Genomic DNA, 13,563 nt, shown 5'->3' on the forward strand with positions numbered 1-13,563 from the left:
CAGGTTTTAGTGACTAGGTCACGGTAGTGACAACAGAGGGGAGGAGTAGGTCTGCCGGGAGGAAGAGGTCATTTCTGGCTCGCTGCACGTGAGGTGCCTACGGGACAGAAGGATAAAGATGTTAGGAAAGTGGTTGTAAAAGTATTGTACCTCGTTTGGGTAGAGATACAGATTTCCGGTGCCACAACATACAGGTTTAGGTGAGCAGGCACAGCTGTAATCACCAGGTGTAGTCGATAAACTCGCATCTTTCAGAGCAACCGCCTCTACGCCTCGGGAGAACACACCTGGGTCCACAAGTCCCCTCCCAGAAAGTGCGCAATCGCGTCAAGGTTTCTGACAAAACTCCGCCGACCCGAGTCTGCGCATGAGTTCGGCGCATGCGCACCAAGGCTCCCCCGCGGCCGCTCCCTGCTCCTGGCGCCCCGACTCCTAGCCTCTCAGCGGCCCCGCCCAGGCGGCTGCCCGTGACCTGCCTGGGCGCAGGGAACGGAAAGCTGGGAGGGGTGAGACGAGTTCAGCTCGCCATGGGACTGTTTGGAAAAACCCCAGAGAAGCCGCCCAAAGAGCTGGTAAGGGCTACGGCGGCCGCACCGGAGTGGGTGGGTTTGTGTGGGGCGCGATAGAGTTGGTAAACGACTGGACAGTCTCCCCCCAGCGGCTGGCCAGGTGCCGCTCGGCCCCCATTTCCGGGGCCTTCCACTCGACTGAGGGGCCGGAGGAAGTCTCTTAGGAGACGGCTGTAGCGAAAGAGAACCCTGGTATTCCACTCCACAAGGGAGCCGAGGGCCGGGTTAAGACTTCCTCGGCCTCGGCTCCGGGCGCGGAGGCAGCAGCGCTGGCCTCGCCTCTGGAACCCCTTCCCCGGCGCGCGTTGGTACGTCCCGCCCGGAACCTTTCCCTGGCGCAGGCCCCGCCCCCTCACTCCCGCCCGCGGACAGTTGGCCGACCTCCCCTGGTTCCGAGCGTGGTACCCCGAACACCCCGTCACCGCGGCGGGACGGTCCGGGCGCCCGCCGCCCGTTCCCCACCAACTGCGCCGTATTGAGAGGGAGGCTCTGGATCTCTTTCCCCTGCCCTCCAACGTTCTGTTGACACCAGACGCGCAATGATAGCAGGGACCCCACTCGGAAGAGTGGCACAGGAGTAACAACTCTGCATCTGGTTTAGACTTCTGAATCTGCCTGTCAACTGCGATCACGTCGGGATACTGTGAAGCGGTTCAGTGCCCTGCAGAGTCCGTGTGCCTAAGTTTGTAATCTGGTTCCGCACACATCAGCTTTGTGATCTAGGCAAAGTTAATTTCTCCGAGCCTTAGTCTTGGGTGTCAAGTAGGAATGATAATAGTGTCACTTAAGAGTCATTGAAGATGAAAGGACGTTAAGTTTTAGCTAGTAGTGCTAGTTAGGCTAAATTTGTGTTTTTGTTTTGGGCCGCCCCAGGCTGCTCGTGGGATCTTAGTTCCCGACCAGGGATCAAACCCTGGCTATGGCAGTGAAAGCCCGGAATCCTAACCACTAGGCTATCAGGGAACTCCCAGGGTAAATTATATATTCTACAACCTTGCTCTCATTGGCAGGCAGATCCTTAACCACTGTGCCACCAGAGAAGTCCAACCTTGCTTTCAAAATGCAGACCAACAACATCAGCATCACCTGGCCCCTTGTTAGAAATTTTGAGCCCTAACCGAGACCTATTGAATCATAATTTGAATTCTGACAAGATCTCCAGTGATGAATATGCACATTAAAGTTTGAGAAGAATTACAGCACCCAGTACAGACTTACACATAATGGGAAACAAACCTAAAATCTTTCATTTAATAAATGGTCTCACATGTTCAGCTCTAGTAGGCCTGTTTTAAAAACCAATGTCATGCATCATGAGGTTGTTGGCACATAAAATGTGTGTTGATGTTGATCGTATTTGTTAATGTACTAGAACAGTAGGCACTCAATAATTATTAGTTCCCTCAGGCAACTTACGCAATTTCATTCCCTGGTAAAATAAAAATTGCGGAGCTTAAATGAGGTAAGAGTATGTGACATTACTTTTCAAACTGTATAGCATTATATAGATGCACATTTTGTGGCATGTATGTACTCTGAGATGCTTACTGTAGAAGTGCATTTTTGACATTAGGAAGGATTATTACCTTCAGTGTTTGGTCTTAGGTTTGCCATTCATAAAATGAGAAGATTCTGGGAAAACAGTCTCATTACTATTTGATCTCTAGTATATGTATTACTTGAATAGCACTTAGACTGCTTTTAAATGATAAATGTAATTGCTAAGAGCTCGAAGATCGTATACTCTTCCAATAGGGTAGCCTACCTGTGAAAGTAAATTAAAACCTGAAAATCACAGAGATTGTTTTTTTAAATATGCCTGCCAGAGGGATATTATAAAGATGAAATAAACAGCCAAAGAACGTATTGTCTAGCAAGTAAGATATGCATTTCAAGAACAAGTCTGGATTGGGTATCACATATATAGTTACAGGAATTCAAAGGTTGGAGTGATCACCCCCAGACTTGTGTGATTAGAAATGATGTGGGGGACTTCCCTGGTGGTGCAGTGGTTTAGAATCCGCCTGCCAATGCAGGGGACACAGGTTCGACCCCTGGTCCTGGAAGATCCCACATGCTGTGGAGCGACTAAGCCTGTGCACCACAACTACTGAGCCTGTGGTTTAGAACTGCGAGCCACAACTACTGAGCCCACGTGCCACAACTACTGAAGCCCGCACACCCACACCTAGAGCCTATGTTCTGCAACAAGAGAAGCCACTGCAATGAGAAGCCCGTGCACCGCAACGAAGAGCAGCCCCCACTCGCCACAACTAGAGAAAGCCCACGTGCAGCAACGAAGACCCAACGCAGCCAAAACTAAATAAAATAAATAAATTAAAAAAAAATTAAAAATAAAAAGAATGCGCCTGCCAATGCAGGGGACACGGGTTCGATCCTGGTCCAGGAAGATCCCCTGTGCCGCAGAGCAACTAAGCCCGTGCACCACAACTGCTGAGCCTGCGCTCTAGAGCCTGCGAGCTACAGCTACTGAGCCCATGTGCCACAACTACTGAAGCCCGTGCGCCTAGAGCCCATGTTCTGCAACAAGAGAAGCCACCACAGTGAGAAGCCCGTGCACCACAATGAAGAGTAGCCCCTGCTTGATGCAACTATAGAAAGCCTGTGGGCAGCAACGAAGACCCAACGCAACCAAAAATAAATAAATAAATGAATAATTTAAAAAATATGTTAGAGTGAAGCTGTACATTAAAAAAAAAGAAAAAAGAAAAAAAACCTTTAAAAAAAAAAAAAAAAGAAATGATTTAGCCCTCCACTATCATATTTTCCACACACCTCCTGCCTGTGAATTGGTTCTTGACTCTCCTTTTTTAAAAAAATGTTTATTTATTTATTTGGTTGCGCTGGGTCCTGGTTGCAGCACGAGGGATCTTAGTTGTGGCATGCATGTGGGGTCTAGTTCCCTGACCAAGTATCGAACCCAGGCCCCCTGCATTGGGAGCGTGGAGTCTTAGCCACTGGACCACCTGGGAAGTCCAGGTTCTTGACTCTTTAGTAGGAATTTTAGTGCTAGATTATTTACTTTAACTGGTACTGGAGATACGCTGCCCAAGATTTTCTTCAAGTTCCTCTTCACAGTACTCCAAGCTATCCTTTGAGTTCTAATTATACCTTGTTCTAATTTGTCAGAAGAGTGTCTCTGTTGGCTTTACGTTCAGCTTCTACCAAGCTCTTTATACCTTGTGATTTATGAGGAAATTGTTTTGTCACCTGCCACAATTATTTAGCATTGAATTTGTAATTCCAGAAAGTGCCAATAAAGCAGGAATGAGAAATACTTTTTTCTCCGTAGAGCTGTGGAAGCACAGGTAAAGTATTGAGAACCAATATATGAATAAGAAGACAAGTAATGTCTGACATTTTAGTTTTAGTTCGGCATTTTTTTGAGAGGGAGAAGGAGAAAAATTAAAAATTCAACTTTATAAAAGAAGCTTAGTAATGGAAACTTAAAAAACAAACCAAAATCCAAGATAATGTTGGCAGAGAGAGAAGAGTTAGAGGAAAAAGAGAACCGACTAAATGCTGTAGAGTCAGCTGGGCAACTCTTGAATTAGGATCAATTTACAGTATGCCTTCCACTGGGGAGTGGAAGATGAGGTCCCAGCACAGAATAAGCAGGGGCCAGGTGCAGCCATGCCACACCATCATCATTGTCATTTAGGCCATGGTGACAAGTCAGGTCAGGCAAGTCAGGTCACATCACATATACATATTTATGTTATGGGTGATGACGCCAGAGCTTTGGTAAAGTATGCAGCACAGAGTAGGTGCTAAGTAAATATTGAGTGATGAATGAGTATCAGAATAAGATTAAGTGAGGTTTCAAGACAACTAGTATTAAGATGAGCAGTGTTTCAAGGGATATTCCAGGGAAACATTAGCTGTATAAGGGGCTTTACAGACTAAAGTCTTTGCCCCCAGCTATCTCAGATACTTTGATGGAGACATTTTAGTGGTGAAACTTGTTCTATCTTAAAGTGTCCAACTTAAGACTGGATTGGGCCTGCTGAGGATGAGCCTTGTAATCCATTTAGAAACTGAGACTGTCTTAGGATGGGAATCAAGAGGACATGAGATTATGCTCGAAAGAGATTCTTCTCTTGGACCTGAGGTTCTGCTGGAAAATTGTGCTGTCCTTACTTAGGGACTTTGCTAATTTAGCCTTTGGGTAGAACATGTAGTCACCTTTTATGGCATCAGAATTCTGAAATCATGTAAGTAACTTATATCCATAGACTGAGTCATGACACATGGTTGTGGGTTGCTATCCGAAGGGGGAAGAAAATGAGAAAGGGAGATGGAGGAAAAGAGAAGGCTTAATTCACTTAGTTCATACAACAAACGTTTATTGAGATATTTTAGTGTATATTGGGTTGACATCAGGTTTGCAAAAACAAGACACTGGAGGACAACTTCAAAGAATACCAAGTTTTGGGGGAGGCTGACATGTGAACAAATGCTTATATTTTAGGGTAAATAAGAGCAATAATATAAGTATGTACAAGATCTATGATGTCACAGTGTGTGGGGGGAGTAACTTACTGTTCAGAGTAGGGAAGAGGACCTGGTCAGGGAGGTTATCTGGGTCTTGTCATAGGAGGCATTAGCCAGGTGGATGGATTGGTATAGGACTGGGAAAGAAGAGGCATTCCAAGCAAAATAAACTGCAGATGCAAGGTATAGAAGTGTGGAATGTAGGTTGGAGGAACCAGAAAAAAGTTTAGAATGGTTGAAGGATGAAATAAGGTTATATCTGAGTGGGATGCAGGAGGAGTGATGGCAGTGGTAAGATGTTAAATTGGAGAGGTAGGTAGAGGGCAGATTAATGAAGGCCTATGTATCATGCCTACTAAGGATGGGGAGCATTCAGAATAGTGGTTTGGAGCAAGAATTGGAGGGAAGAGACTTAGGTATGGAGCAATTAAGTGGCCCAGATGAGAGATGATGCTGGTCTTAACTGAGAGCAAAAATGGGGATAGAAAGGATAGGAGGAGTTTTAGAAATATTTAGGATATATATCAGAATTTGCTTATCTGCTGGATGTGGGATGAAAGTGCAAAGATGATTCTTAGGTTTCTGTTTAACCTCACCGCCATCAAATCCATCATCCCACTCAGTGTTGGTGTCATGAACTGAAATTGAGAGAATTCAGGAAAAGAGCAGATTTTTGACAGGATGGTGATGGAGAGGAAGGAACCACAGAGCATGGTTTTAGACAGAATTCAGGGGATCAGGGAAGACATTAGAAAAAGTATTATCCTGGAAGAATACTTTCTTTTTTACTTCGTGTCCTCAGCAAATTTGTAAGCTTCTTAAGAGCAAGGATCGTGTTTTTCTTATCTACTTTGCAGCATCGTGTTGAACTCCCTTAATAAGAGTAAGGTGTCTATCAAATATTTGCTTCATGAATAGAAGTAGAGATGGTGAGAGAAAATGCTTACACATTTGAAGATACCCTAATTGACCATCTTCTCTATATCCATCTGACAGTGATCAGAGTAGGCAGTTTTTGACCTAAGTTCACTTAGATTTGTTGCTTTTGGCTAATTTCTAGTTTTATGTATGTTTTAAATCTTGAAGGATACCCAAAGTCCTAGTTTACAGACATCACCTTCAGGGAGAGGAGCTAGGTAGCTGAGGGTCAAAAGTGGGAGGGGAACTTACTTTTAACTATATATCTGTTTTAGTCCATTTGGGCTGTTATAACAAAATGCCACAGACTGGGTAGCTTATACACAGTAGAAATTTATTTCTCACAGTACTGGAGGCTGAGAAGTCCAAGATCAAGGAACCCTCAGATTCAGTGTCTGATGATGACCTGATTCCTAGTTCATAGATGACCATTTTTTCACTGTGCCCTCACATGGCAGAAAGGGGGATCAAGCTTTCTGGAGTCTCTATTATAAGGCACTAAACTCATTTCATGAGGGCTTTGCCATCATGACCTAATCACTTCCCAAAGGCCCCACCTCCAGATACCATCACATTGACGACTATTTCAGCATCGGAATTGGGAGGATACAAACATTCTGTCTATAGCAGTGTGGTTTGTATATCCCACCCTGATACGTGGAATCAACCATTTCTCCAAGGAGTACAAGTTTCTTTTAGTGGGAATGGTATTTAGAAACCAAAATTTAGGTGCTCGTGGTGCTTATTACTACTGGAATGTTCTTGCTTCTAGGCCTTTTAATTAGAAGAAAGAAATATATTCTTTAAAAAATCATGGGGGCTTCCCTGGTGGCGCAGTGGTTGAGAGTCTGCCTGCCGATGCAGGGGACATGGGTTCGAGCCCTGGTCTGGGAAGATCCCACATGCCGCGGAGCGACTAGGCCCGTGAGCCGCAGTTACTGAGCCTGTGCGTCTGGAGCTTGTGCTCCGCAACAAGAGAGGCCGCGATAGTGAGAGGCCCACGCACCGCGATGAAGAGTGGCCCCCCACTTGCCGTAACTGGAGAAAGCCCTGGCACAGAAACAAAGACCCAACACAGCCATAAATAAAAATTTAAAAAAAAATCATGAAGGTGATTAGAGACTAGGTTTTTTGAGCCAACCCTCCTGCTGAAAATAACTAGAAGAGCTAGATTAAAAGTATAACTATTTGAAATTACTGAAAACTACCAAGGTAGTGAAGGATTGCAAAATCAAGATCTGAGAGAAGTGGGAAGCTCAATTACATGAGCCCAATCATTTGGGACCAGTTTTTCCCCCTAAAGAGATCCTCTAATTCCTCATGCAGTGTTGAGAAACTGAGAATTTGAGGAGAGATTTTGACATCCTGTGGTTAGGGGGTTCAAAAATTGGAGTTCAGGGCACACCAAGGATGAGGGACTCAGTTAAGTCCCCAAGACTTTTGGTTAGAACTCTGAAAGGATACACCTTAGTGGTAACAGTGAGCTGGAAATAAACCAGCCTTTACAAAGACTGAAGTCCAGTGTCAAATCATCCCTATCCCTGATTGGATTTATTAAGCTTAATTAATAACCAGTTGTCAGTGTTCTTAAGCTAGATGTTTGCCTGAAGCAAATTAGGTCTTCTCTGGAAGAAGATAACATCATGCAGAGACACGTTCATACTGTGGGTTTTCACATACAAAGTTCAGAATTCAAAAAAAAAGGCATTGATTCATAGGAAATCTTTATGTATCCTGGATACAGGTCTTTATATATTCTGGATACCAAGGCTTTATAAATGCTTTTGTTCCCATTTATGTGGTTACAAATAGCTTCTCCAATTTTCTGAACTTTTTCCTTCCTTTAAATGGTATCTTATGATGAGTAAAAATTCTTAATTTCAGTGTAGATAAGAATATCAGTCTGTTCCTTTATGCTTATTGATTTTTGTGTCTTTTTAAAGAAATCTTTTCCTAAAAAGAAAAAAAAAAGGAAGAAATCCTTTCCTAATCTGAAATCATAAAGGTATTCTCCTATACTGTCTTCTTAAAGTAACATAGTTTTGCATTCTGTATTTAAGTCTTCAATCCACTTAATTAATTTCAATGAAGGATGAGAACAGGGATTCAATCATTTTGTTTTCCATTTGGCTTACCATTTGTTTCCACACTGTTTATAGAAAACATACTCTTATTTGTTTTAGTTTCCTGTGCCTAGTTGGCTTGACATGTAGTAGACTCTATGAATGAATTTGAATAAAGTATATATCTTGATAGTGTGAAATTCTCTGTAGAGTTCTTATGGTTTTCACAGCATACTGTCTGATTTACAATTTGATTTTTCTTTATACTGTACTCCTTGCTTATGTTCTGCTTAACTTATCAATTATAAATGCTTTTTGTTTATTACTAAAACCCTATTGGTACTAAATAAAGGTTTGTTAATTTTCCATTTTATCAGTTTTCATTTTCTTGTTTATTGTAGTGATCTTTCCAGTTGTGAGACTTGTTTGAGACAGTTTCTTGAGCTCTTTGTACTGGACTGTATTTTACCCTAACAGAACATTAGATTCACCTGAAGAAATTTTAAGTACTACCTATCATTTGGGCTCTATTACTAGCCCAATTAAATTGGTATTGTTTAAATGTCTCAGGTAACTTCTGTGTGGAGTGAGGTTGAGAACTACTGATCTGGGTCATGCCTGGATAATTTTGGTTATTCCCATTTCTCTTAGGAATTTTTTCTTTCACAAAATCCCTTTGGATTTTGTAAGTTAAAGAAAAAATTTTGACCAGTTTTATGAACCCTTTTCTCTTTGACATTTAGAAACATAGATTTTTGGTAAGTGTTTCTGATGACTGCAATTTTATGCTTCTTCTTCACAACGCATATTTTATGCAGTTAAATTCAACAGATAATTATTGAGCATTTGCTTTGTGCCAGGGGCACAAGGGGTTAGTGAATAAGAAAAGGTCTTTGACCTGCTGGAGCCATACAGTCTATAATGTGTATACACATTAATATCAGTATATTAGTTATATATAATTATGTTAGTTTAATATAATTAATGTAATGTTTACAAAAGAGAGGAGGTATAGGGTTCTGCCTAATTATACTGCAGGTGGGTTTAACTTATCCCAGGGGTCACGGAAGGCCTCCCAAAGTAACATTTAAGCTGAGACATGAAGACCAAGTTCAGAAAATATGTTCTTTATTTTTCTGACTCTTGCTAACATTTGGGGAAAGCAAGATTTTCTGGTGGTCGTGTGAAGTTGTTCTGTCGGCTAGTTGCCACCTTTTACATAGTTATTAAATTGCTCCAATTCATGCCTCAGGGTTCTAATTATAGATATAATTCACCAAGTATAAACAGAAAGTAGAATTTAGGATTTTGGACGTTAATAAAATGGAGATTGAGCTTAATCAGCATTATTGGGAAGATTTGAATTTAGGGCATTTAAAAACTAGTTTCTTTCAATTGTGAGAAAAAATATCTATTTGTTATATCATCAGTTGAGCATATTTGTGTGGGTCTAATTATTCTGGTCTGTTGATCTATGTGTCTATTCTTTGGCCAGCTACTCTCTCTTGAATACTGTAGCTTTATATTAAATCTTAAAGTTGGGTAATGGGGAATCCTCCAGCATTGTTTTTCTTCACAGTTGTCTTGGCTACTCCAGGGCATTTTTGCCTTTCCATATAAACTTTAAAATCTACAGAATAGGTTCTGGTGATTTTGATTGGGATTGCATTGAATCTACAGATGAAGTTGGGAAGAACTGATATATTAGTGTTTAGTCTTCCAATCCATGAACATGGAATATCTCTCCATTTATTTATATGTCTGTGATTTCTTTCATTAATGTTTTGTAGTTTTCTACATGTACATCCTATACATATTGTTAGATTTTTACCCAAGTGTTTTATTGTTTTGTTTGGTGCTATGGTAAATGTTTTTAAAATTTCGGATTCCAATTGTTTGTTACTTGTGTATTGGAAAGCAGTTAACTTTTGTGTATTAATCTTCTGTCCTACGACCTTGCTATATTTGCTTGTTAATTCTTGGAGTTCTTGGAGATTTTTTTATATCCATTCCAAAGAATCAACAACAAATATTTATAAATATAAATATATATATATATAAATATATATATATATATATATATATATATATATCAGTTTAATTGTTTTGTCCCAAATTTGTGTACCTTTTCTTTTCTTATTGTACTAGCTAGGGCTTCATTACACTGTTGAATAGGAGTAGAGAGAGATGATATCCTTGCCTTGTTCCTTATCTTAGGAGGAAAGCTTCTAATTTTTTGCCATTAATTATGATGTTAGCTATAGTTTGGGGTGAGGGTGGGGTTGCAATTTTTTTTTTAATTAAATTGAGGAATTTTCCTTTTATTCAGGTTTGTGGAAAGTTTTTATTGTGAGTATAGGAGAATGGTTTTCCTGTGTCAATTCATATGATTTTTCTTATTTAGCCTATTGATGTGTGGTGGATTACAGTGACTGATTTTTGAATGTTGAACCAGCCTTGCATACCTGGAATAAATCACACCTGGTTGTGGTTTATAATTCTTTTTATGTAATTTTACATTCAATTTGCTAACGTTTTGTTGAGGATTTTTGCATTCATGAGAAATACTGGTCTGTAGTTTTCCTTTCTTGTAATGTCTTTATCTGGTTTTGTTATTAGGATAATGCTGGCCTCATAGAATGATTTAAGAAATATTCACTCTTATATTTCCTTGAAGATTTTGTAGAGAATTGTTATCGTTTCTTCCTTAAATCTTTGGTAGAATTCACCAGTGAAACCATCTGGGCCTGATACTTCCTTTGTTGGGAAGTTATTAACTACCGATTCAATTGCTTTAATAATAATAGGCCTATTCAGATAATCTACTCCTTGTGTGAGTTTTAGTAGACGTTCAAGTAATTGGTCCCTTTCATCTAATTTACCAAGTTTGTGAGCATAGAATTGTTCATAATATTCCTTTATTGTCTTTTTATTCTCCATGGAATCAATAGTGATGACCCCTTTTGCATTTCTGATATTGGTAAACTTGTCTTCTCTCTTTTTTTCTCTGTTAGCCTGGCTAAAAGCTTATCTATTTTATTGATCTGTTTAAAGAGCCAGATTTTGGTTTCATTGATTTTCTATTATTGTACTTTCCTCTTTTCAATTTCATTGATTCTGTAATTTTTATTATTTCTTTTCTTTTGCTTGCTTGATGCTTAAATTTGTCTTCTTTCTTTAGTTTCCTAAGGTGGAATCTTAGATAATTGATGTTTAGCTCTCTCCTAATATATGCATTTAATGCTATAAATTAACTTCCCAATGCTTTTGCTGCACCCTACACATTTTCATAAGTTGTATTTATTTCCACTTTAATTTAATTCAAAATGATTTTAGATTTATCTTGAGACTTTTTCTTTGACCCATGTGTTACTTAGATGTGTGTTGTTTAATCTCCAAAATTTGGGGATTTTCTAGCTATTTTTCTGTTACTGATTTCTAGCTTCATTCCACTGTGGTCTCAGAACACACTTTGTATGATTTCTGTTTTTTAAAAATTTGTTAGACTGTATGTGTTATGGCACAGAAAGTGGTCTGTCTTGAGGAGTGTTTCCATGTGAGCTTGAGAAATCTGTGTATTCTGTTGTTGGACAGAGTATTCTGTAAATGTTAATTAGATCAAGTTGACTGATAGTTCTGTTCAGGTCAGCTATATCCTTACTGATTTCCTCTCTGTTCCATTTGTCGATTATCTCAAGGGAGGTTTTGAATTCTCCAGCTATAACATGGATTTATCCATTTCCCCTTTCAAGTCTATCAATTTTTGCCTCATATATTTTGATGCTCTGTTTTTAGGTGCATGCACACTAAGGATTGTTTTGTTTTCTTATTGAATCCTTACTTAATGCCTCTGCTGCTCTGATAAGTTTTTTTGTTCTGAAGTCTGCTTTGTCTTAATACAGCTACCCTCCCTTTCTTCCTCCCTTTCTTTCTCCCACACTCCCTCTCTTTCTTTTTTCTTTACTTCTTTATTTTCATTGATGTGAAATTTACATAACATAAAGTGAACCATTTTTACCCTGAACAATTCAGTGGCATTTGGTACATTCATAACATGCAACCACCACCTCTATCTAGTTCCAAAACATTTTCATCACTCTAAAATAAAACCCCGTACCCTCTAAGCAGTTACTGCCCATTCTAATCTCCCTCCAGCATCTGGTGACTACCAATCTGCTTTTCTATTCTAATTTCTTATAAGTGGAATCATACAATATATGGGCCTTTTATGTCTGGCTTCTTTCATTTACTACAGTGTTTTCCAGGTTCATCCATGATGTAGCTAGTACTTCCTTTTTATGGATGAATGATATTTCATTGCATGCATATCTCACAACTCATGCATTCATCCCGTGATAGACATTTGAGTTGTTTCAACCTTTTGACTGTTGTGAATAGTGCTGTTATGAAGATTCTCATATGAGTATTTTTTGGGTACCTATTTTCAATTCTTTTGGGTATATACCTAGGAGTAGAATTTATTTACCTTTTTGAGGAACTCCATAACTGTTTTTCACGGTGGCTTCACCATTTTACCTTCCCACCAGCAATGTACAAGTGTTCCTATTTCTCTCCTTGCTAACACTTATATTTTTGATTTTAGCCAATTCTGTTATTATAGTCAATATGCTCTATATGAAGTGGTATATTGTGGTTTTTATTTACATTCCCTTAATGACAAATGAAGTTGAATATCTTTTCATGTGCTTTTTGGCCATTTGTATATCTCCTTCAGAGAAATGTCTGTTTATGTCCTTTGCCTGTTTTTAATTAGGTTGTCTTTTTGTTATTGAGTTGCACGAATTCTTTATATATTATGTTAGAAGACCCTTATCAGGTATATAATTTGCAAATGTTTTCTCCCATTCTATAGGTGATCTTATTATTTTTCTGATAATATTCTTTGATGCACACTTTTCAATTTTGATGAAGTTCAATATATGTATTTTCTTTTTTTTTTTTTGCTCATGCTTTTGGGATGTTTCTAATATAAATCCAAAGTTATGATGATTTATCCATGTATTTTCTTCTGAGTTTTATAGTTTTAGCTCCTATATCTAGGTCTTTGACTAATGTAGAGTTAATTTCTATATAGTGTGTGAGATAGGAGCGAGCTTGGTTTTGATTAGTGTTTGCATGGTATATTTCTCCTTCCTTTTACTTTTAATGTTAGTCTTTATATTTGCTTTTAACCTTAGTCTTGTAAGCAATGTATAGTTGACTCTTTCTTTCTCTCTTTCTCTCTCTCTCTCTCTCGCTTTCTTGCTTTCCCCTGTCTGGTTTTCACTGAACCTTTCATACGATTCATTTAATCTCATCTATTAGCGTTTCAATTATGTATTTTTAAAAAGTTTTTAGTGATTGTCCCAGATTTTGAAATATACATTTGTAATTAAGTTAACTTCAAATGCCATCATACTGTTTCACATGTAATGCAGATACCTTTTTTTTTTTTTAGTGAAATAGAAAGTCTTTTATTTATTTATTTATTTATTTAT

The 13,563-nt window shown here is 39.2% G+C and overlaps 1 protein-coding gene across 2 annotated transcripts in view; it reads left to right on the top strand.

Annotated features, from left to right (window-relative positions):
* Positions 1-400: 400 nt before the first annotated feature.
* CHMP3 (charged multivesicular body protein 3) overlaps positions 401-13,563 on the top strand; it is a 70,332-nt gene continuing 57,169 nt past the window's right edge. Inside the window, exon 1 of one of the 2 annotated variants that reach the window (XM_082357889.1) lies at positions 401-572. In XM_082357889.1, coding sequence (XP_082214015.1) covers positions 528-572 — 45 coding nt within the window. In that variant the 5' untranslated portion in view covers positions 401-527. The remainder of the gene's footprint in view (positions 573-13,563) is intronic. The other variant, XM_082357890.1, reaches the window with a different exon arrangement.

The sequence above is a fragment of the Balaenoptera borealis genome (genome assembly GCF_965194805.1).
Source record: "Balaenoptera borealis genome assembly, chromosome: 15".
NCBI classification, from domain to species: domain Eukaryota; kingdom Metazoa; phylum Chordata; class Mammalia; order Artiodactyla; family Balaenopteridae; genus Balaenoptera; species Balaenoptera borealis.